At 45.4% G+C, this 25,616-nt stretch overlaps 1 protein-coding gene across 1 annotated transcript; it reads right to left on the bottom strand.

Annotated features, from left to right (window-relative positions):
• Positions 1 to 4,735: 4,735 nt before the first annotated feature.
• On the bottom strand, positions 4,736 to 8,781 carry LOC147957726 (uncharacterized). Its single transcript, XM_087531843.1, has 5 exons — positions 8,248 to 8,781; positions 6,235 to 6,333; positions 6,093 to 6,126; positions 5,373 to 5,420; positions 4,736 to 4,913 (listed from the first exon to the last, which is right to left on the bottom strand). The coding sequence occupies exons 1-5, from the start codon at positions 8,779 to 8,781 to the stop codon at positions 4,849 to 4,851; spliced, it is 780 nt and encodes a 259-aa protein (XP_087387969.1). The 3' UTR covers positions 4,736 to 4,848.
• Positions 8,782 to 25,616: the final 16,835 nt, after the last annotated feature.

Here is a 25,616-nt window from a genome sequence, read left to right as displayed (position 1 = left end):
CACACTTGATGGTGATGGGGACATCCTTCACTGAGAAAAACTGCCACCAGCTGCCATAGATAGGGGAGGAGTCAGCGGCCATGTGTATTGTTTTTGTCATGGGCCCTTGTATTGTTTTTGTACACATGCATTTATGCAAGGACACATTTATGTGTACATATACGTGCATGAGTGGTACTTTTTGTTCTATCACATTGGACTTTTTCTTAAAAAAACATGTCACGTTGGACTCCAATCACGTATGTCCTACGACTTGTAGTATGGATGAACTCTCGAACATGCGTTTTTTTTTTGTGAGAATTTTTTATTCATATCACGAATCAGTACAAAGAAGTTGACCCTTACAAACACACTGAAGCGCAAACACAAATGACCATGAACACCTAGAGTACCCTAAGACAACCATAACACAAGAAGATCTCCGGAGCCCTGTGTCATCATCCCTAAATCTTGAGTGAAGACCCCTGCAGCAGAAGGATCTGCAACCAGTCGCAAACATGTCATCATCTTCGACCACGGTACAATTGCCGCCACGCTGCTTCCTCTTTTCTTGACACCAGCGCTGAGAGGGCATGGACATTAATCCAACACACCTGCAACAGCCGTCGCCAACTTTGGCTTTGAGTACCGCGAAAAGTGTCCCTTCCGGAGGGAAGAGAACTCGAGTCATCCGACCGGTCCAGCACCGCGGCCGGGCCATCCGCCCGGATAAAGCAGGATCTCCCACCAGCATCAGCACAGAGGAAGGAGAAGAACAGCAGCAACAAATCATACCAACAAGGAAGAAGAAGGGTCTTCGTCTCCCTGAATCCATCGCCCATCTGAGGACCCAAACGGCCAGTGCCGACGGACCTCCAGCCGCCAAAGCCCGCGACCTCGACGAGACCCGGGGATCCCCAACTCTGCTGGCTCCTAGACGAAGGCAAAAGCCTTGCCTGACCGCGAACGGAGCCCGAAGAAACTTATTCCGACGCGACACCACCGCAACGGCCTCGGCAGTGTCTCCCTCAACCCTAACCCTACCACACACCCACCTAACGAACAGACCCGAGGTTCCCCCTCCCTCCCGCCACCGGAGCGGCCGACGGAGAGAGAGGGAACCGGAGGCATCACCGGCGGCGCGCAAGGGCCTCGTCGCCTCCTAATCGCCTCGTGCGATCTGATCCTACTTTTCCGGCTGGAGGCTGGCCCCGTGACAAACATGCGTTTTAACTTACCATGTTGGACTTAAATCACATATGACCTGTAGCTTTTTTCTTTGCGCAATGACAAATCGTACCATATATGGACTCTCTACTTTTAGAATGCAGACAGATGCGCTCTTTATGGGCTTGCTTTTTTTAACTTGTCAATTTGGACTTACACATATTACGTTCAGCATACCTATTGAGGGAAAAAAATCTTCACTTACCAACGTGAATATTCCTTTTTTTAATCAAACAGATCTACGTTTTTTCGTTTACATCGCTGGGGTTTTTATGGAAGGAAGATATCTTTTTTTAAGGCAACGATGGATGCTTTCTTTGTTTGAACGTGTCAGGAGCCTTTTTCAGACCACTTGTGTTACGTAAGTTTTCTTTTTATCTCCGGCGTTAAATATTCAATCCAATGGTGTAATTAATTTCAGTGATGTGGATTAATGAGAAGGATTTAAAGGTGCCTCCAATTAGTATAAGATAAGATATAGGATATAAGATGGGCTGGTGTGTACGTGGCTCTAGTCCATTAAGCCCAGTCCTGTTTCTCTTGTCTTGTATATATTTGGAACATTGAGCACGTAGCATGCAATATGTATGCCTCGGTTGATTCTGTGCATGCATCTAAATCCTTGTAATCTTCTCTTGCCCTCTCTCCAACACCTTTGTTCCTGAGTACAAGCAAATCACAACATGAAGGCAGTATCAACTTCTTATTAGTTAAATCACATGCACCGAGGAACAGAAGTACCTGGTCTTTTATTTGCCGTGAAATATTCGCAGACGTTTTTATGATAGCTATATCCGCATCACCATGGATTCAACCCGACCTTCAGGCGAGCCACGCATGCCATTGTTGGAGGTGAGTGGTCTCTTTCCCCTCTATTACTTCGACCTAAAAAGTCTTTCTTATTTAGTGTGGAGGATCTGATTTCCAGTCGAAGTAGCTGGGAAGGTCAAGAGCGCTGGTCCCCAGGTTTAGTTTACTGTTTACTCGGCGGCGCTGACGGTGCGCGGACACACAACGCATCCTTCTGCATTGACTTAACATGATCCCCACCTGTTCGCATGATGTGACATACATGCTGCCTGCACTCTCACCTCCTCCTTGCATCCAACATACTTGGTTATTGCAATAGTTGTGAATAGTGATGGATCATTAGATTAAAAAATGCTGTTCTTTCCCCTCTACAGTTCTCCCTTGAAAGTAAAGGAAGATGATTTTCATAATAGTAGATTAACACCTAAAAACGATCCAACTGTACTTATCCATCACCATCCCCGGAAGTTGCCAGGTAGATTAGCCGATCTTTAAGAGTAAGTGGCACTTTCTTACAAGCTGAAATTACATGCTATTGGCTTCTTGATACAGTTAGTGTTAGTGCAATATACGGTAGTACAATTTTCCTACTAATAAATGTTGTTCATATGCATTCTGTCACACGTATGTCTTGGATCTACTACACTAAATGCCTGCATGCCGGAGAGTTAACTATGGAGCCCTGCTACTTCAAATCTGCAAATTTCTAGGACAGAGCTATCACACAATTACAGTTCAAATTGAATTAATTTCGAGGAATCATAATAAAGTCATTTAAATGTGTGAAAGTAGCTAGAAATCTAGAAAATCCACAAAAAATGGGAATTTTCTAAAAAAAACATGGTCTATTTTTGTGAAAATTGGAATGATGCCATTTTGCACGCGATTTTTTTACCAGCTTCACAAAAGTATCAATTTTTTACACTTCAAAAATAGAAAAAATATTTTTGTACGAAATGTTGGAAACTCTATTTGGAAACATTGTTTGTAATGGCAAGATGCACATAAATGCCAAGGTTAGGCCCATAGTCATAAACTATGCAATAAATATGACCACCGCCTTATTCATTTGAGACCATATTTTGGCATGGCAAAAAGTGTAAGTAATATGGCCTAAAATGAAAAGGTCCTCAACATGATTTTTTTTGAACGGTCGAAATGTAAAACTTTGATTTTTGGATCATCTTCATCCGAGGTTGTATGCAATCTCGACAGCCAAAACAGTGAGCGCAGTGCATACCCCCTTTTGCCGAGTGTAGCACTCGGGAAAGCACATCTTTGCCAGAGTTCCACTATTTTGCCGAGAGTTATTTCCAACACTCAACAAAGCACCTTTTAGCAACTATAACTTTTTTGCCAGAGTTTTTTTCCACGACAGTCGGCAAAGCACCTATTTACCGTGTTTCAGGATTACACTCGGCAAAGATATGTTTGCCGAGTGCCCGACAAAATGCACTCAGCAAAGACACTGATACTCGGCAAACATGAATTTTCCCGTAGTGATAAAAAATAAGACAAATCTTAATGAGAGAGAGCTGATTGTGACTGTCGTTATCCTGAAACCCCATGGGAACATGACTGTGTTACTCGACTCTAGTTCCGAGGGGACTTTGAGAATCCTTTTATTTTGTAGGTTCATCATCCCAGTGAATAGGACCTTGGTTTCAGCCACCTAAGCAAACAACATGGATACACTTCCGGTTGTTTTTTACTATGAACGACATTTCTATATATATGTAACCTAACTTACTATTTGGTGCTCTCCTTCATTTCTCATTTCTCCCTTAATTTGGTTTGGGAAAAGATTTTGTTAATGTGGCTAGAATTCCGATGTGCCATGCATCATGATGACCTTCTAGTGCAGGGAATTAGGAATGTTGTTCCGGAAAGATTAGAATTCACCAACGACCGCATCGGTGAAAAGATGAGAGGAAAGAGTTGCAACATACCACAGTAGCTGGTGGACGCGATGCCATGCAGCATGTAGGTGACAATGTAGCAAGGCTTACTGGTTCCTTGCAAGAGCAGGTTAGTTCTGTTTGTTGAGCTCGTCCCTGGAGCCTCCCTCCTTACATTATAGCCACATGCTCCCTTTTAGCTAGCTACATCATTGTCCATGATAATGAGCAGTATGTGCAGAACAGAAGTATATGTATGCGACTATTCTATATGAAATGAATTCCTCTTTGATGCTCTTACTGTACTAGTAGTTGACTGGTGACAAGATATGTGCTTACAAAATAGACTCGACTCATGTTATTTTATTTGTGCGGGCATATCCAATGTGGTGCTGTTAGAGCATTATAAGTCTACTAGAACCCTAGCTTCTTATTTTCTTACGGACATATATCGTTGCAGAAGTAACTAACTAGAATGGTGTGATGATGGCCTTGTTGAGCCTTCTGAAGGAAGACCCAAAATTGGCTTCCAGAGCATGTGACTGAAGCTACTGCACTAGCTTGCTCGTACGTTACAAATGTGTCTGTCACCACTCATGCCGTCTCCAGTAGGTTGGGGCAGTGGACTGGAAAATCTTCTCGAAATACCAAATTATTCCTACGATGTTCCTTTGAATGTAAAAATGTCCCTATTATGCACAATTCAATAAACAAATCGCTTCCTTGACTGGCTATCTGATAATCTTCCAGGATTGAAGTTATGTACCCATTAATAAATAATTATGAAAAATAGAACTGTCCAATGATATAAATTCCTCAACAACAGAAGTACATGCATACTATGAGAGGACACATTCGTTTGAAAGCAGGTAACAACTAAGATAATTCAGGTTGCTCAAGTAATCTTGATTGTCTCAATGTCTTCCGCATGATACTAGATGAAACCATGCGGAAGCTTTGTAGAAGTTGTGGTTGTTCGTGCTCCTGTCGACAAACTAGCTGCACATTTCATAAAAATAGTATGAATATAGAAGTATCATATAATTGCAGAACACATTAATTCAAACAAGTAACAAACATTTATGTCAAATAAAAATAAGAAGTCATGATCATTTTAATATGAATTAATGGTTTCAATCTATATTGGCCTCCACATTCGCTCTATGTTGTTGTGTTAAGAAAATTCTACATTCTAACCATGAGCAACAAATGTTCTTCAGCCAACAACAACATTAATAACAGATAGTATATATTTATTAAGATAACAACTCTAAAATAGGAAGGTGTGTTAAGCTTATTGGTTATACAATTAGGAATCATCATGAACAATCTGATTGTTTGAGTCGTTGCATTTTGTAATGAAATTCTTCTCAAAATACTACTGACATAGATGACTGAAGGCAGTTACAAGTGGTATCCTCGCACAATTAGAAAAACCTATGTGGCAAGAAGAATTACTCGAAGTTTGCGCCTTCGTCCTTTTTCTTTTAGTGGGCCATCTATAATCTGCAGAAATTATGCTCAGCTTAATTTATAATCTTGCTCTAGACATAAATAAACAAACAAAAAATTAAGAAAAATGATTAACTGTGAGAATACAATAGAACAACACATATATGCAAGTATACACTATGGAAGTTATTTTCACAAGAATATCATTACACATAACTACCTTGATGTATGCTTTTGGATATTAAATCATCACCCAAATAATGCTGGCACAAATGATGGCTAGTGTGTCACAATATTAAATGCTACCAACAAGTTACATACTCTATGAGGTATATACAAATTATGTTATTTTACAAGAAGAATTTCTTGAAGTTGTGTCCGTCATGATTCTTCTTTTAGACATGATGATATGCAACTATTTCATGAAGCACTGTAAAACCATGTATCTGCAACCATGAGGAGGCCCCCATGAACAGTTATATAAAACCTTATCTCACCTCAAAAAAAACTTTTTCTTTATCATGTCATGAGTAACCTAAATGTCATTGCAAATATTAATTCATGTAAACTAGGACAGTACTGGTTAATTGTGTTGTGTATGTGGACATTAATGTCTATTTTTCTCTCCATGAATATTTATTATATTTTAGTTTCAATTAGATTTCTCTGTATAGTAACTATAGTAGACAAAATAATATCCAAATGCATGGGGCCAACTGGACATACCCTGAAGATTGTTCGTAGAAGTATCAGATGATCTCTGTGCAAAAATAGGATACCATGTCAAATTAATACTTTAAAGTTAATACAAAAAACATATACATCTTCGCATAATTACTATATGTTTGAAAGTCAAGTATTTAGGCACCTTCTGTACCGGCTTCCCTTCCACAGTTCCATTTCGTATGAACTCAATAACGTTGCGTTTGGAGCAAACTTTGTGACTATATTCCTTATGAAGGTAATACTGAAATAAGCAAAACAATATACTTAATTTGTCATATAATATATGATTTGACATATAAGATTGCACAATAGTTACTACTGTAATCAAGGAGAAAAATGTTCTTGTGATATCGCACGATAAGGCGTTGTATACTACAAATTGACCCATTTTCTTTATTATATTCTCGTGGTGCATGTTCATATGAATTATGGTTAAATGCTATAATGAACGAGGATCAAAATGTGAGTGAATAGGTCAAACTAAACCTGTTCATGGACTACCTGGCTCAGAGGCCCGAGCCCAAAGCCCGACATCTGGGGTAGGCTTGGGCTTCAATTTCTTGCCCGAAGCCCGGCCCAAAAGCCCGAAATGGCAACAAATGTAAATTTTATTCAAAATATAGGTATATTATATCATTTTAATATCCCGAATATAATTAGTTAAATTGAGAAGCCATTGTTCATGTGCTTTGAGCCGGGCCAAGCCGGGCTCGGGCTTGGAATGTTGACTCTAGGCTTTGTGAAGCCCGACCCAAATCCGTCCCGGCCCGAAGGAAGATCTGGTTTAGATCAAGCTCATATTGGTTGAAAGTGGGAGGTTTTCCCTTCTTCGGCGAATTTAATTGTATAATTGAATGCGAAAGAATTAGAGGTAGATGCACTATTTTTAGAAAAAATGGATATTCATCATCGGATCAGATTGTGAAACATAGCATGAATAGACGAACATGTGTGAATTATTTTAACCAGTCACTATAAGAAACTTCTACAATAACTTGAAACCAATGTTAGTAGATCAAAGGAAAAAGGATGGGCTAGTTGATGAAAAAATATCATGTGTTTTGGTCGTCCATGCAGACCCTATTGGCATGTTGATAAAAAGATGCCATGTGTTTTGGTCGTCCATGCAGACCCTAATTTGTATTCTCTCCGGTGTGCACCCGGAGAGAATACCATTCTCGATCACATTCCATTTCTTGCATCATCGCTACTTTAGGTTTGCCGCGCCGCCATATCCTTCTCCAGGTCAATCTGTTCTAGTCAGGTAACCTTCACAACATCCAAGAATGGCGAGACTTATCAATATCTTTAGTGCATCCTAGCAGAAGGCCAAAAGCCGAGATCCTGGCAGATTGGTGTCTTATGAATGCTAGTACATTTGGATATAGTGCAAAAACAAGATTCAGTCAGTGGCTATAACAACATTGTAGAATGTGCGGCAGTAAGTGGCGGAGCTTCATGTAGAACAACAGGGGCCATGGCCCCCCTCAATTTTTGCACCCATCAATGAATATACTATATTTTAAGCCTAACTAGTGTTTAAACTAGATATTTGCCCATCCTTCCCTTCTAATTTGCTCCCCTTTAAGTAATGGCCCTCTTGGATTATGCTCAAGCTCCGCCACTGGCGGCAGCACCACATTCATGAGCCATTTTAACATGCTTCCTCTTACCCCATCTTTTCACATTGGAGTTAAGAAGGTAAGATTTAGTCAAGTCCACTACTTAATGCAGTCAATGACTCAGATTTATTTTATACTTTTACGTCTGATGTGAAAAGGGGAGGTAAGAGGGAGCATGTCAGAAAAAATCTCCGTAGTCATACAATAGCACATGAGGAAATTGAGATGTTAACTGATTTCTATCAACCACACAAATGACCATGAGTTTTTCTTACATATATGCATTGTTGTGGTTAAAAAAATACAAGTTAGTGCGAAAACAAATGCATAAAATCATTTTGACGCAAAGGCTGAAAATCTATCAGGTAACTGAAGCAAAACACAATGTCATATTTTGGAGAACCTAGGATCTAATTCGTTCATCATTTGGTCTGAATGCCCATCAAGAAAACACTCCATATGTTATGAGATGATTAACACACAATGAAAATTATTTGATAACAAAGCACACCAGAACATGAGTATATACTAACCTCTTCATGCTTCCCATTTGCTCGAAATTGTTTGAGAGCTGTCCACATCTTTTTGCCTGAATCAATTTTCTCCAGCCACTCAGGGTAAATTTGTATGCAGTCTCGGCGCTGTGCCACTAGAATAGAATCTGACCTGGCAGCATGCCTGTCAGTACGAGAGGCGGAATCAATTTCCAAGCTGCGCGTATAACCATGACTGTTAGATCTCGCCGTGGTATTCTCTCCTACATCAGGCAATACCATAGCAGATTCTCCCTCCAGGTCTCCATCCTGGGTGTGGCTACCACCATACAGGATCCCCACATAACCCTCACTGATTGTTCTCTCGCTATCACTTGAATCTGTTGCTAGCAATACCATAGCAGATTCTCCTTCCAGGTTGCCATCGTGGGTTTGGAAATCACCATACATGATCCCCACATAACTCTCACTGATTGTTCTCTCACTATCACTTGAATCTGCTGCTATTTCATGATATGGCGCCGCTTGTCCCACGGTGATTTTATCAGCAGGTGCGGATGGTGTTTTTCCCATAGCTCCTTTTCGATCTTGCACTAACTACTAATTACAAGCTTAATAAGATTAGGACGCAGAAACAAGATGTGGGCATATATTCAAGGATGGTAGATTGAAGCAAACCTGATTTCCCAAGTGTAGAATGGCGAGATGATTGGAGTGAATTTTCCTGCTGATATGGGAAGAAGATGGGAGTGTGTAGACAAACATAAAACTTAGATCTGAAATTGTGATCTGCCCAGGAATATAAAGGGGAGTGAAACCGTGTTGCATGCTATGTACAGCTAATACACCATGTTTTCACCAGCAGAGTATAGCTAGCATATATTAATTCATTAACTACTTGTTGCTAAAAATGGTTTTGGTAGGATATATCCTTGTGTTCACACAATTATCCAAACATACTCCCGTCTGTATACATAGTATAAAACCTGGATCCAATGCGAATATTATTAGGGGAAATATTAATTACTACCATATAATTGGTGTAAAAATTTATTACTTGCTAAAATATTTTTTTTGCGAATCTTGCTAAAATAGTTATTTTTTGCGTGAGAAACTTCCAATCTATTCATCTTCAATCATGGCAGTACAAAGAACACCAGAGATACGAAAAATTACAACCAGGTCTGTGTACCACCTAGCGATGAATACAAGCACTAAAGCAAGCTGTGCGTCGCCATCACCCCCGAAGTCGCTGGAGCCAGGCAAACCTTGTTGTAGTCAATATTCAGGAAGTTGTCGTGCTAAGGACCCATAGGACCAGCGCACCGAAGCAGCAACCATCGTTGATGAAGAAAGTCATAGATCGGAAGGACCAATACTATAAACGCCACTATGACGAACAAAGACCGTGTCCAAACAGATCCACCGAAGACCAACGCCGACCGAATCCTGCGAAATCCGTCAGAGATACACCTCCACACGTCCTCCGATGACTCTAGCAGCACCATGGAGACGGGATAGAACATGGGAAACATTATTCCTACTGAGACACATCGCAACCGCAACACAGCTCCAGCAGGACATTGAACCAAAAAAGAATGAGAACGGGTTCCCTCCCGCCAGCGAGGGTCGGAGGTCCTACTCACCTCCGTGGCCCAAATGCCATCGGAGATGGGGCGGACCAGCTACGACACCGATGGGAGGAGGAGAAAAGCGTGGGACCTTTTCTTGTGGAGGAGGAACAAGAAGGCAAAATATAGTTATGTATATAATTATTGGTCGTTAATACAAAAATGTGGCATATATCAAGTTTGTATTTCACAAAATGTAATACGCAAAGTTGGCCCAACCAAGCATGCACACATATACATAAAACACTTCACTAACAACCAATCATGCACACATATACTGATTTGAAGAAAATATGCCCTCGAGGCAATAATAAAGTTGTTATTTTATATTTCCTTATTCATGATAAATGTTTATTATTCATGCTAGAATTCTATTGATCGAAAACCCTAATACATGTGTGAATACATAGAAAAATACTATGTCTCTAGTGAGCCTCTACTTGACTAGCTCGTTGATCAAAGATGGTTAAGGTTTCCTAACCGGTCGGAGCTAGAAGAAGTTTGACTACATCAACCGTGTTGTCAAACGCTTCCGCTTTCGGTCTACGAGGGTACATAGATAAACTATCCCCCTGGTTGCTATGCATCTCCATGGATAGATCATTGCGTGGGCATATGATTGTTTTTGTTTTTCCATGCAACGTTTCCCAACATGATTAACTCTAGTACATTGCAGGTTGAGCACGGCATAAACCAGCACATGAAGGCATCTCCAACACTTAAAGGTACACCCTTAGATGTCCATGCTATCCATTAAGTCTCCGCCCTTCCCATTTTTTTATTTTCACTAAATATTTAAAAAATACACCAATTGTTAGTTTTTAGGTAGACATCTACAAATCTTCGGAATTGTCCATCTAATATGGTCTACTTTTTGTGAAAATTGGAGTGGTGCCATTTCCACCCTATTTTCTGAACCCGCTTCACAAGAAACACCCATTTTTGACACTTAGAAAATAGAAAATGTTTTTTTTGTACAAAAAGTTGGAAACTCTATTTTGCAACATTATTTGTAATGGCATGATTCACCTATATGTCTAATTTGGGCATAATGTAATAAACTATGCAATGAATATTGTCGTCACCTTCGTCGTTTGACTTGAAAGCCGTGAAGGTTCATACACGATAGCCCATTTTGTGATGGATATTTTTCTTTCAAAGTTTTCATATTGAATTTTGGTATTTTCATCCTAACTAGTACACATAAAAGGAGTCCATACGAATAGATTACATTTTTTGAACTTGTATCCTTTTTGTTTCATTTCTCCAAAATGGGGTCAAAATGCCTGGCATGGATAGTCATGGCAAGGGGCTGAATCTCTCAAACTTAAGTGGCCATTTCATAAAATGACTACTTGCATATACCTAAAAAATATTACATTTTTGCTAATTTTTAGGACAGAGCTATCACACACTTAATGTTCAAATTTGAATTTAAATGTGCGGAAGTAGCTAGAAATCTAGAAGATTTTCTAAAACATGTGGTCTACTTTTTTATGAAAATTGGGGTGCTGCCATTTTGCACTATGTTTTTTTACCCGCTTCACAAAATATCCATTTTTTACACTTAGAAAATGGGAAAATTATTTTTTGTACAAAATGTTGGAAACTCTATTTGGCATCATTGTTTGTAATGGCGAGATGCACATAAAGGCCAAGTTTAGGCCCATTGTCAAAAACTATGCAATAAATATGACCAACGCCATATTCATGTGAGACCATATTTTGGCATTGCAAAAAGTGTAAATAACATGGCCTAAAATGGAAAAGTTCTGAACATGAAAATTAATCATCTCGTCAAAATGAAAAACTTTGTGTAAGTGCATCTAGTGCCACCCCTAGTTGGTTTTGGAGTATTGACGACAAACCTGATTGAGGGACTAATGTGTTTGTGAGAATTGCAGGATAACACAGGTAGTGGTCCCTCATTGATTTGGTTTACCTACCGGAGATGACCCCTAAAAATGTGTGAAGACATTGAAGACAATGGTGGTATGTGAAGATATTCACAACGAGTCGAGAAGACATTCACGTGAAGACTATGGAGTGCGAAGACATAGCTGTTTCGTAGTTTCCTTTTCTTCTTTCTTGGGTCACAGGAACCACCGTACTGTTAAGTGGGGTCCAAGTGAACAAAGTCATAGTGACTGAAGTGATGCTCAACCAAATCCTAAGTCTTCGAGCGAAGACAACGAGAGCAAATCTTATCCAAAGCTGGATGAGTCAGCTTTACTTGCAGCCCAAGTTAAGCTGCCGCGTGTGTTTGAAATCTGACCGTTGGAATACGTGTCAGTTCCTTAGTGACCCAGGGTCATTTCGGACAAATCAGGTCGGTTTGCCTAGTGGTTATAAATAGCCCACCCCCTACACCATAAATTGGTGGCTTCTCAGAGTTAGTGCACGGCTTTTGTCATTTGAGAGCAACCCACCTCGAAGCCTTTAAGAGAAAGATCCTCGCGAGGACAAAGCCCAAAACACCTAGAGCCAAAGAGTGTTAGGCATCACTGAAGTCTTTCTGTCCGCGTGACCTAAAGACTTGTTACACTTGAGGACTGTGAATCCTCCAGCCGGTTAGGCGTTGCGTTCTGAGCATCCAAGAGTCATTATGGATTGCCGGTGAACGAAGTCTGTGAAGGTTTGGAAGTCTACCTTGAAGACTTACCAGAGTGATTGGGCAAGGACTAAGTGTCCTTCGCTCAAGGGGAATAAGGTTAAGACGCGGTCTTCTAAGTTGAATCTCAGCCTCTCTAACCAGACGTACAGTTGTCACAGCAACTGGAACTGGTCCAACAAATCCTTTGTCTTCACCAAGAAACTGGTTCTATCTCTTCCTTCACTTATTTACAGTTTGTCTTCGTGAAGTCTTGCTTGTTTGTCTTATCTGTTTGACTTCACTGTGTGACGACTATTGTTGTTTGGCTTCACACTATCTTCCATCTTGATCCATACTACCTAGCTGCTAATAGTCTTCATGCTTTAGCTTCATTACTTGCTTGACTATGGCTTGTCTATTGTAGTCTACCTTCCGCTGCATGTCTATAGGTTCATTTCTATCGTTTGTCTTCGAAACTCCTATGTTTTGCAGACTTTCATAAAAATCGCCTATTCACCCTCCTCTAGTCGATAATTAGCACTTTCAATTGGTATCAGAGCAAGGTACTCCCTTGTTCTATGTGATTCGGTTTAACCACCTGGAGTTTTAGCTATGTCGACTGCAGGGATAATCAAAGTCTCCGCCGCGTGCCCTGTCTTCGATGACACTGATTACCCTTACTGGAAGAATAAGATGCGTATGCATCTTGAAGCCATTGATGTCGACCTCTGGTATGTCGTCAAGAACGGCGTTTCCAAGGGCGGTGAAGGTGTCACCCCTACCGATGTCAAGAAGTTAATTCAACTGGACTCTACTACCAAGAACATCATCTGTGGTGATCTGACCAAAGGACAATATGGCCGTGTGAGTGCTCTGCAAAATTCGAAGCTAGTCTGGGACTGGCTGTCCAAGGTCAACGAAGGCGTCTCAACCGAGGGAGACTCAAGGATCAGTGTTCTTCACAACCTCTTCAACCGCTTCAAGAGAAACGACAATGAGAATGTCCAGCTCACGTTTGATTGCCTCACTGACATCACAAATGAGCTTCATGCTCTTGGCACCACAGAGATCACCAAGCATGAAATCGTCAAGACACTCCTGAGATCACTTGACAACTTGTTTGACACCCTAGCCTTAATGATCCAAGAACGCCCTGACTTCAAGACTCTCGATCCGTCTGACATATACTTGAGAGGCTCAACACACATGAGTTCCAGTTATCTGAGAAAAGAGAGATCTATGGTTCTAGCTATGGACGTACTCGCGCTTTGAAGGCAAAAGCTGTTTCCTCATCTGAAGAAGAATCTGATTGCAGTTCTGGGGATCCTGAAGACATTGGAAAGGAGCTTGCTATGCTTGTAAAGAAGTTCCAGAAATTCACTAAGAAGAAAGGCTTCAGAAAGTCTTCAAGATCCAGCTCAAGAAATGGTGAAGCTTCCACTCATAACCACAAGAAGAGAACCTGCCACAAGTGCAAGAAACCTGGTCACTACATCTCTGAGTGTCCTCAGTGGGACAATGAGAACAACAAGAAGAAGAAGAACAAGGAATATGATTCTAATGACAAGAAGAAGAAGAGATCCTCAAAGTCTTCTTCCAAGTCTTCCTCCAAGTCTTCATCACATAAGAAGAGCTCATCTGGCAAGGCTCGTGCTTTTGGTGGCAAGGAGATGGATTCAGAGGAGGAGTCTGCTTCTGAGGAGGCAGAGGTGGAGTCCGAGGAGGAGTCCAACTCTGGTGTTGCAAGTCTGGCTCTAGCCACAGCCTCTGTTGCCAAGTCCATCTTCAACACTGAAGACAATGGCTCCTTCACCAACGCTGATGCTAATGACAAGGTTGACTCTGCCCCCACCTACTGCTTCATGGCACATGGTGCCAAGGTAAACTCACGCGATGCCTACTTTCAAACATCAAGTGAAGATGACTCTGATTGTGAATCCAAACCCATCTACAAAACACTTGCTAAAATTGCAACTGAACAACAGAAAGCTATGGAACATATTCAAAAACTGTTAGACAAAAGCGATGACCTGCTGGACGCGGAAATGACCTGATCTCAGTCCTTAATCGAAGACATAAAAAATCTTCATGTTAAGTACGAGGAACTTGAAAGTCTTCATAAACGCTCTCAACAACTCATGAAAAGCTTTCCTATGATTATCTTCAAAGGAAGCAAGAACTTGAGAAATTGAGAGCAGTTCATGAAGATCTTCAAAAAGAGAACGAGTCACTTCGCGCTCAACAGATCAGTCCCGCTCAGGAAGGATTTGAACCACCATGTCTAAAATGCTATGAGCATTGAGGGAGTCCTGGATTAGGGGGTGTTCGAGTAGCCGGACTATACCTTCAGCCGGACTTCAGGACTATGAAGATAGAAGATTGAAGACTTCGTCCCGTGTCCGGATGGAACTTTCCTTGGCGTGGAAGGCAAGCTTGGCGATGCGGATATTCAAGATCTCCTACCATTGTAACTGACTCTGTGTAACCCTAACCCTATCCGGTGTCTATATAAACCGGAGGGTTCTAGTCCGTAGGACAACTTCATCATACAACAATCATACCATAGGCTAGCTTTTAGGGTTTAGCCTCCTTGATCTCGTGGTAGATCTACTCTTGTACTACCCATATCATCAATATTAATCAAGCAGGAGTAGGGTTTTACCTCCATCGAGAGGGCCCGAACCTGGGTAAAAACATCGTGTCCCTTGTCTCCTGTTACCATCCGGCCTTGACGCACAGTTCGGGACCCCCTACCCGAGATCCGCCGGTTTTGACACCGACATTGGTGCTTTCATTGAGAGTTCCTCTGTGCCGTCGCAATCAGGAAGGATGCCTCTTCCCGTCTTTAAAGACGGCGCCCTTGCTAAGGGAGCCTTGGCTATCGGCCAAACTCTCCGGCTAGGTGGTTTCCTCATGACCGCCTGTTCGGCCGTTGGGCCGACGGTGACCTCTCGGGTCATCAAAAGCAACCTTCACGTCAGCTCGGAACTTGTCGAGCAGCTGGATCCAATGGAGCTCTCTTCCGTAAACGAGCTCTTGGATCGCATCGCCGCCCTGGGGGTCACCACGGATTACGACCAGGTTGGGCTTAAACCCGATCTAAGAGAAATTAACTCTCCCCAAGCCACCCACCACATCGCCGTGGTAGAGGCGCAGTGCAGCGACCCTTCATCTATTTTAAGGACTAGTTACGTCCGAATTCCCGAGCCCTCCAAGCCGGATACCCGCGGAGGGGAGGATGTGACTCAAGACCTGAGCTTAGAATTAGGCAATGGGCCAGACTCATTGGACAACATCCAAGAATCCGAACCTCAGAGTTGGGAAGCTCTTCGGCCTCTGAATCTTAGAACGGGCGAGGTTTCAGATTCAACGCCACCCGCCACCCGAACATAAGCGATCTTTCCCCAATCAGGGAAAATCCCGAGGAAACAGTACATCATTACTGGGCCAGATTCCTCCTGGTTATGAACAGGATAAAGGATTGCCGCGAGGGAGACGCAATCTCAATCTTCTGCAGTAATTGCACGGACGAGGGAATCCTCAACGCCATAAGTCGTCGTGATATTACACGCTTCGCTGACTTAGCGTCCGTACTACAAAAGTACTGTGCGATGGAAAGTGCCTGGAAAACCGAAATAAAATTTTGGGATAATCCGGCCCCGAATAGCAATCCCGTCCGAAATAAAAGGGTGCATCATCGTCAGACACCCGGGTTAAACACCAAAAAACCAAAACCCTCTACAGGGCATGGAACCGTACTGGAAAGATGGTTTTATGGACCCTGTAAAATTCATAGTACAGAGGACGCCACACCAACTCACAGCCTTAGAGCATGTTGGATACTCCGGCAGGTGGCCAAAATTGGCGAGGACCTCTTAATTTTGGAGACCGCAGAAAGCCACCCCGGGGACACCAGTACCGTTCTCACAAGTCTTCGAGACTTTCGCATCAAACAATATGCGAAAAAGAACACTCCGCAGCCTGGCCGAAGTCTACCAAGTAGCAACAATAAACCCATGGAGCGACACTTCTATTACCTTCAATGCAAGTGATGAACCTAAATTCCGAACAGCCCGAGCACCAGCCGCATTGGTCCTCAGTCCCATAGTGGACGGCTTTCGCCTTACCAAGGTGCTCATGGATGGAGGTAGCGGACTGTACCTCATTTATGAGGAAACCCTTCAAAAAATGGAAATAGACTGGAACCGCATCTAGCGAAGTAGCACAACTTTTAGAGGAATAATCCCCAGTAGGGAAGCGCGCTGCACAGGAAAAATCACACTAGCAGTCCTCTCGCCCTTCCAGTCCTAAACCCGGAGACTGGGAGAGTTGCTCCATCCCGCACAGTGAGTTAATGTCGCTTCAGGCCAAGGGATTTCTCCCTCAGGCATATATGGTCCCGGTCCGAGCTGGACTCGCCACCTATAATGGCGGAAAGCAAGCGGAGAGCGCCCCCAATCCTTCTAAAGGAGAGCGGGTGTGCCTCGTCCCTTATCTAATAAGGGGACTGGGATTTCCAATTCATCCATTTCTCCACGGGCTTCTGGAGTTCTACGGCCTCCAGCTGCACAATTTCACGCCCGCCTCTATATTACATATCGCGGGCTTCGTCGCCCTTTGCGAGCTATTTTTAGGTGTTTGAGGCTCATTTCGCACTGTCGAAGAGGATATTCTGCCTGGTGCCCCGTTCTCAAGAGGGGTCCATATATCAAGTGGGCGGAGCCGAAGTGTGGTGCATCGCCGGGACCAGATACCTATCCGAAACCCCAAAGAAGGCGTCCGAGGACTGGCCTTCGGAATGGTTTTATATAGACGATGTCCCGCTGTCGGACCCTATTCGGGTCGGTCTCCCTGAGTTCAACAGCACTCCGTTAAAGAAACTCTTGAGCTGGCGTCCGTGGAGCTCTCAGAGAGAAAGCGACAGAGACGTCCTTTACCTGATGGGCCGGATAAGACTATTGGCTCATTCCGGGCTAACCATGATTGGAGTCATGGCCGCATGCATTATGCAGGGGGTGCAGCCGCTTCAATACAGAGGCCACCCCATGTGGGATTTTAACGGGGAGGACGACGCCACCCGTTACGGTCGTAAGGGGCCAGCCTCAGCTGCCGCTCTAGTAAAGATTTTATCCTCTTTGTACAAGGGAGAAAAGGAGGAATTCCTCCGCGTCAACCCGCGGGGCGGATTTACTATGTACAACCCTCCAAGTTGGGTAAGTGGACAATTGCGCTTACCCGTTCGTTTTATATTCCCATGATTAAATATGTAGTCTAACGACTTTAACGCAGGAACTGCGTCAGGAGGTAAAGGATATAAACAACCGTCCTCCACAGCCCGAGGATCCAGAACGGTCCCTCGATCCGGACTCCGAAGAGGATCCGGACATATCGGTGGAGCTTATTGACGGGGTGTTCCATCAGCTAAGCAAGGACAATACCTTGGTGGCCATTACGGCTGATTACCCAGGGTTAATCCCGGCCTCCCAGGTGATAGAGACCGGAGCCTCATTCCCTTGAGAGGGATTCCATTCTCACGTAATTCGGTTTTTCTGACGACAACCGTGTTTTGCAAGGGAGATTTCCGAGGCGGGAGGCCGAACCTGCGGCGGCTAGCCAACGAGGGGCCGCAGGGCCCCGTGGGGTAAAAAGGAATGTGGTCCGGACTGAGATGCCGGCGCAAAGGTATAGCGCACCCTCTTTTTTCCCTGGTGTTATTCCTTCAGGGTACACTAACGTTCGTGCTATCTTCAGGACGAAGAGACCTCGCCGGACTACATCCGGAGAGGTTGCCAATCGCGCCTCCACCAGCCAGGCTCCAACGCCTGGCCCGGAAGCGGAGGCGAGCACAAGGCGCGCACCGGACGCTCCTCCGACAGAGGATGCGGACAGGCTGTCTGCCACAAATTCTGAGGTGGAGAGTGCCATGAACCACAGGCGTCGCCGGACAACTCTTCGCGACGCTTGTTTCTCCCGAGAGGCATTAGATGCCTTCAATTCGGGAGATGCGTACCTCCATGCCGCTTAGAATGGTTTAGCCAGAGCCACGGAGCAGTATGTAAAAGACATACGGGTAAGAAAATTTTGGTCAAATATATATATACTAGTAGCCCCCGAGACTTGAAACAGTTAGAGTAACTGATTTAAGGATCATTTGTTATGCAGGTTCTTACAGAGAAGAATACCGTACTGACCCAGGAGCTGGAAGAGTGCAAAGCCCAACTGGAGGCCGCACTAGCCGTGGTAGGGGAGCCCAAAGAGACCCCCTCTGGTAAGATACACTTCGAAAGATTAGTATTTTGCAGCGTGGGTGCAAATCTGACAAATCATATTGCAGATGGCGCTAGACTCGATCCGGAGAGGCAGCAACTCTTACGTCGGCTAGAGGCCGGTGAGAGTATGCTGACAAAGGTGAGGCAGGAGAAGAATGATCTTCAGGATGCCAACACCAAGCTGGGCGTTGAACTTAAAGGTGTTCGTGGCCAGCTGTCGGACTTCACGAAGGAGAATCAGCGGCTTCGACGCGGCATATTTAGTAAGTGCTTGAACGAACTTCGAAAAAAGAGTTCGGCGAGGAAGTCGACTAACAGAGTAATGTCTGTAGGTATGCTCATAGGTCGTCCTGTAGAGGAGATGCCCGGTTCTATGGGTGACCTTCTTCCCGAGCTCTTGCAACTGCATGAGCGAGTTCGGCAGGCGATGCGAGGCGTTGCCCTAGCCTTATGGCCTTCCCACTCCATGCCCGAGGGCCTTGGAGAGCTTGCGGAGAAGCTGAAGGGAGCTCGGCGGCGCTTCCGGTTGTGGAAGATATCGGCCTGCCGACAAGGCGCTAGGGAGGCCTGGGCCATGGTGAAGACCCGGTTTACGAAGTCTGACCCAAACCACATGGCCGAGGTCGGACCTGTGGGGCCTGACGGGAAGGAGATCCCTGTAAGCCTAGTGTACGGCCAAGTAGAGTTGGCCGCAAAGTATTCCCAGCAGGACTGTAAGTTAGACAGCCTGTTAGATGGTATAGAAGAGGAATACAATCAGTCAGAGTGACTATGTAATTGACATGTGTAATGCCTTCTAGCCGAATTGTAGATCGTTTGTCATTGCCGACCTTTTCGCTTCTACCTCGGGACCTGACGGTCCGGAGTGTGTCCGAATACCATACCGGTTATGTAAGAACCGGGGTATGCATGGAGACCAGGCGTAGGGGTCATTAGTGCTTTATCAGACAAGTGCCCAACTAGTTATGTTATATTACATGGTTAGTAAGAAACATCTTCCAGAGAGAATAGTTCCGTTAGGGGTTCCTTTCTCTGGGAGGCATGCCCTAAAGTGCATGTCCGGACTGCAAATGCAGGAAAATCATCTGGGGGCATGTATATGAATAAGTAAAAAAGGTCATCTTTTAGTTCACCGACCAAATATTCCCTTAAGAACGCTAGCTTTCGGCTTCACCCAGTCTGAGGTACACATCCGGCTGATCCGGCAGTAACAATCGCAGAGGTGCTCCCTTTACCGCCTAGCCGAACAATCGGGAACGTAGGGGTAAGCATAGGAGCCAGGCAACCCAGCTTGGCCAAAACTTAAGTCATATCGATGCATATAATGGTGAAGAAAAGGTACATGCGGAAGTTTGACGCATGTGTTGGGCGTGAAGCCCATATAAATAAGCTTCTGTGAAAGAAGCCCCCAGGTTTAATGAGCGCGGGTAGCGCGTCACTTGATGAGCCTTTAAGGGCTATAAGACAAAAGAGGGGAAGGAGAGAAATTTGAGACAAAAAATATGAAAAACTGGATAGAGGAAGGAGACAAACACAGAGTCCGGCGCTAGGCATAGAATCTTCGGAGACGGGCGGCATTCCATGGGTTCGGCTCGAGTCGGTTATCCGATGCATCTCGCAGGCGGTACGCTCCACCAGTCAGGACTTGGTCGATTATGAATGGACCTTCCCACTTGGGCTTGAGTTTGTCTTTTTTCTTATCCGGCAGGCGTAGAACTAGTTCGCCAACATTGTAATTTTTGGCCTGTATTTCTCTGCTTTGATATCTTCGAGCCTGCTGTTGATAAAATGCGGAACGGGCTTTTGCCACGTCACACTCCTCCTCCATGGCGTCCAAGTTGTCCTGCCGATCAAGCTCGGCTTCTCTTTCTTCATACATGCGCACTCGAGGTGAGTCATGAATTATGTCGCAGGGCAGAACTGCCTCTGCTCCGTACACCATAAAGAATGGTGTGTATCCGGTGGTGCGATTCGGCGTGGTCCGCAGCCCCTAGAGTACGGAGTCGAGCTCCTCTACCCAGTGCGTGTTAGATTCCTTGAGGGACCGCACTAGTCTGGGTTTAATGCCGCTCATGATAAGACCATTTGCACGTTCGACCTGGCCGTTAGTTTGTGGGTGATAGACGAAAGCATAGTCGAGCTTGATGCCCATGTTTTTGCACCAGAGTTTTACCTCGTCGGCGGTGAAGTTTGTGCCGTTATCAGTGATGATGCTGTGGGGGACGCCGTAACGGTGTACAACCCCGGATATGAAGTCTATCACAGGTCCGGATTCGGCCGTCTTAACAGGCTTGGCTTCTATCCATTTGGTGAACTTATCCACCATGACCAGTAAGTATTTTTTCTTGTTGGTTCCGCCTTTAAGGGGTCCAACCATGTCAAGCCCCCAGACCGCGAAAGGCCAAGTGATGGGGATAGTTTGGAGGGCGGTGGGTGGCATATGGCTTTGATTTGCAAAAAGCTGGAAACCGACGCATCGTTGGACCAAGTCCTGAGCGTCCGCTCGGGCCGTCGGCCAGTAAAAGCCTGTACGGAAAGCCTTGCTTACAAGGGACCGAGCTGCAGCGTGGTGACCACCGAGTCCGGCATGAATTTCAGCCAGCAGGTTCCACCCTTCCTCTTCAGAGATGCACCTTTGAAGGACTCCGGTAGTGCTTTTCTTATAAAGCTCTCCCTCGTGGACTTTATAGGCTTTAGATCGCCGCACTATGCAGCGTGCCTCATTTTGGTCCTCTGGGAATTCCTGCCTAATAAGGTAGGCTAGGAATGGTTCTGTCCACGGGGCCATGACCGCCATTATTACGTGGGCTGAAGGTGTAATTTCGATGGCAGAGCCTCCAATTGTGTCAGATTGTTCGGCGTCGAGTGGTGCTGTTAGGTCCGGGCTATTATCTGCGGGTTCCCCCTCCCATGCTACGGATGGCTTGAACAGTCTTTCTAAAAAGATGTTGGGGGGGACTGCATCGCGTTTTGCTCCAATGCGTGCAAGGACATCTGCTGCCTGATTGTTTTCTCGGGCTATATGATGAAACTCCAACCCTTCGAACCAAGCTGACATTTTTAGGACGGCGTTGCGGTAAGCTGCCATTTTTGGATCCTTGGCGTCGAAGTCTCCGTTTATTTGGGATATCGCGAGGTTCGAGTCCCCGCGTACCTCTAGGCGTTGAATGCCCATGGATACAGCCATCCGGAGACCATGTAGGAGGGCCTCATATTCGGCTGCATTGTTGGAGTCCGTGTACATGATCTGGAGCACATATTGAACTGTGTCTCCTATGGGGGACGTCAAGACGACGCCAGCCCCTAGTCCGGCCAACATTTTGGAGCCGTCGAAATGCATGATCCAGTTTGAATATGTGCCGTACTCTTTAGGGAGCTCGGCCTCCGTCCATTCTGCGACAAAGTCGGCCAAAACTTGCAATTTAATAGCTCGCCGTGGTTTATAGGTTATATCGAACGGGAGGAGCTCGATGGCCCATTTTGCGATCCGGCCCGTTGCATCGCGGTTGTTGATAATATTGTTGAGTGGTACTTCCGAGGCTACTGTTATGGAACACTCTTGAGAGTAGTGTCATAGCTTCCGGGATGCCATGAATACTGAGTATGCAATCTTTTGATAATGCGGGTACCGTGATTTGCATGGAGTGAGGACAGTGGACATGCAGTAGACCGGCCTTTGAAAGGGGAGTTTGTGTCCGTCCGTTTCCCGCTCGACGACGAGCACTGTGCTGACAACTTGATGTGTTGCTGCAATGTACAATAGCATTGGTTCGCCGGTATTCAGTGCGGCCAGGACTGGGTTTGTTGCCAATATGGCTTTTATTTCATCGAGTCCGGCCGTGGCGGCCTCCGTCCACTCGAAGTGTTCGGTGCGTCGAAGGAGGCGATAAAGGGGCAGTGCCTTTTCTCCCAAGCGGGAGATAAAGCGGCTTAGAGCTGCCATGCATCCGGTTAATTTTTGTATTTGTTTGAGGTCTTTTGGGATATCCAGTTGCGGCAAAGCTCGGATCTTGGCCGGATTTGCTTCAATTCCTCTTCCGGATACAATGAAGCCCAAAAGCTTTCCGGCAGGAACGCCGAAAACGCCATTTTCCGGGTTGAGCTTGATGTCGTATTTCCGGAGGTTGTCAAATGTTAGCCTCAAGTCGTCTACTAGAGATTCGACATGTCTTGTTTTGACGACCACATCATCCACGTACGCCTCTATTGTCTTGCCGATCTGGTTTGCCAGACTTGTCTGAATCATGCGCTGATATGTTGTGCCGGCATTTTTCAGCCCGAAGGGCATTGTGTTGAAGCAGAATGGGCCGTATGGTGTGATGAATGCCGTGGCGGCTTGGTCTGATTCTGCCATCTTGATTTGATGGTAACCGGAGTATGCATCGAGGAAACACAACGAATCGTGTCCTGCGGTGGCATCGATAATTTGATCGATACGGGGGAGGGGGAAGGGATCCTTTGGGCAAGCCTTGTTAAGGTCTTTAAAATCGACACACAGGCGCCAGGATTTGTCCTTCTTTGGTACCATCACCAGGTTTGCTAGCCAGTCCGGATGTTTTATGTCTCTGATGAATCCGGCCTCCAATAGCTTGGCTAACTCCTCTCCCATAGCCTGTCTCTTGGGTTCGGAAAAACACCGAAGGGCTTGTTTGGCAGGTTTGAATCCTTTTAGGATATTTAAGCTATGTCCGGCCAGCCTGCGTGGGATTCCTGGCATGTCTGAAGGGTGCCAGGCGAAGATGTCCCAATTTTCACATAGAAATTCTTGCAGTGCGGCGTCCACATCAGGGTTTAATCGTGCCCCGATGGAAGCTGTTTTATTAGGGTCTGTTGGATGGACCTGGAATTTGACTATTTCGTCTGCTGGCTTGAAGGATGTGGATTTGGATCTCTTGTCGAGTATCACATCATCCCTGTTAACCGTGGAGCGCAGCACAGTCAGTTCCTCAGCCGCTAAGGCTTCGGATAGTGCCTCAAGGGCCAATGCGGCTGTCTTGTTTTCGGCGCGGAGCGCTATGTCCGGATCACTAGCGAGAGTGATAATTCCGTTCGGCCCGGGCATCTTTAGCTTCATGTACCCGTAATGGGGTATTGCCTGGAAGATTGTAAATGCTTCCCACCCTAGCAGAGCGTGATATCCGCTTCTGAACGGGGCCACCTGAAATGTGACCTCTTTGGACATGTAATTATCCGGCATGCCGAACACCACATCTAGTGTGATTTTTCCTGTGCAGCGCGCTTCCCTACTGGGGATTATTCCTCTAAAGGTTGTGCTGCTTCGCTCGATGCGGTTCCAGTCTATTTCCATTTTTTGAAGGGTTTCCTCATAAATGAGGTTCAGTCCGCTGCCTCCATCCATGAGCACCTTGGTAAGGCGAAAGCCGTCCACTATGGGACTGAGGACCAATGCGGCTGGTGCTCGGGCTGTTCGGAATTTAGGTTCATCACTTGCATTGAAGGTAATAGCAGTGTCGCTCCATGGGTTTATTATTGCTACTTGGTAGACTTCGGCCAGGCTACGGAGTGTTCTTTTTCACATATTGTTTGATGCGAAAGTCTCGAAGACTGTGAGAACGGTACTGGTGTCCCCGGGGTGGCTTTCTGCGGTCTCCAAAATTAAGAGGTCCTCGCCAATTTTGGACACCTGCCGGAGTATCCAACATTCTCTAAGGCTGTGAGTTGGTGTGGCGTCCTCTGTACTATGAATTTTACAGGGTCCATCAAGCCATCTTTCCAGTACGGTTCCATGCCCTGTAGAGGGTTTTGGTTTTTTGGTGTTTAACCCGGGTGTCTGACGATGATGCACCCTTTTATTTCGGACGGGATTGCTATTCGGGGCCGGATTATCCCAAAATTTTATTTCGGTTTTCCAGGCACTTTCCATCGCACAGTACTTTTGTAGTACGGACGCTAAGTCAGCGAAGCGTGTAATATCACGACGACTTATGGCGTTGAGGATTCCCTCGTCCGTGCAATTACTGCAGAAGATTGAGATTGCGTCTCCCTCGCGGCAATCCTTTATCCTGTTCATAACCAGGAGGAATCTGGCCCAGTAATGATGTACGATTTGGGAAAGATCGCTTATGTTCGGGTGGGCGGGTGGCGTTGAATCTGAAACCTCGCCCGTTCTAAGATTCAGAGGCTGAAGAGCTTCTGAACTCTGAGGTTCGGATTCTTGGATGTTGTCCAATGAGTCTGGCCCGTTGCCTGATTCTAAGCTCAGGTCTTGAGTCACATCCTCCCCTCCGCGGGTATCCAGCTAGGAGGGGTCGGGAATTCGGACGTAACTAGTCCTTAAAATAGATGAAGGGTCGCCGCACTGCGCCTCTACCACGGCGACGTGGTGGGTGGCCTGGGGAGAGTTAATTTCTCTTAGATCGGGTTTAAGCCCAACCTGGTCGTAATCCGTGGCGACCCCCAGGGCGGCGATGCGATCCAAGAGCTCGTTTACGGAAGAGAGCTCCTTCGGATCCAGCTGCTTGACAAGTTCCGAGGTAACGTGAAGGTTGCTTTTGATAACCCGAGAGGTCACCGTCGGCGCAACGGCCGAACAGGCGGTCATGACAAAACTACCTAGCCGGAGAGTTTGGCCGACAGTCAAGGCTCCCTTAGCAACGACGCCGTCTTTAAAGACGGGAAGAGGCATCCTTCCTGATTGCGACGGCATAGAGGAACTCTCAATGAAAGCACCAATGTCGGTGTCAAAACCGGCGGATCTCGGGTAGGGGGTCCCGAACTGTGCGTCAAGGCCGGATGGTAACAGGAGACAAGGGACACGATGTTTTTACCCAGGTTCGGGCCCTCTCGATGGAGGTAAAACCCTACTCCTGCTTGATTAATATTGATGATATGGGTAGTACAAGAGTAGATCTACCACGAGATCAAGGAGGCTAAACCCTAAAAGCTAGCCTATGG

The sequence above is a fragment of the Triticum urartu genome, chromosome 7A (genome assembly GCF_056163025.1).
Source record: "Triticum urartu cultivar PI428250 chromosome 7A, HENAU_Tu73, whole genome shotgun sequence".
NCBI lineage: Eukaryota > Viridiplantae > Streptophyta > Magnoliopsida > Poales > Poaceae > Triticum > Triticum urartu.
Note: the sequence above shows the minus strand (reverse complement) of the source record. Positions and strands in the feature narration are given on the sequence as shown.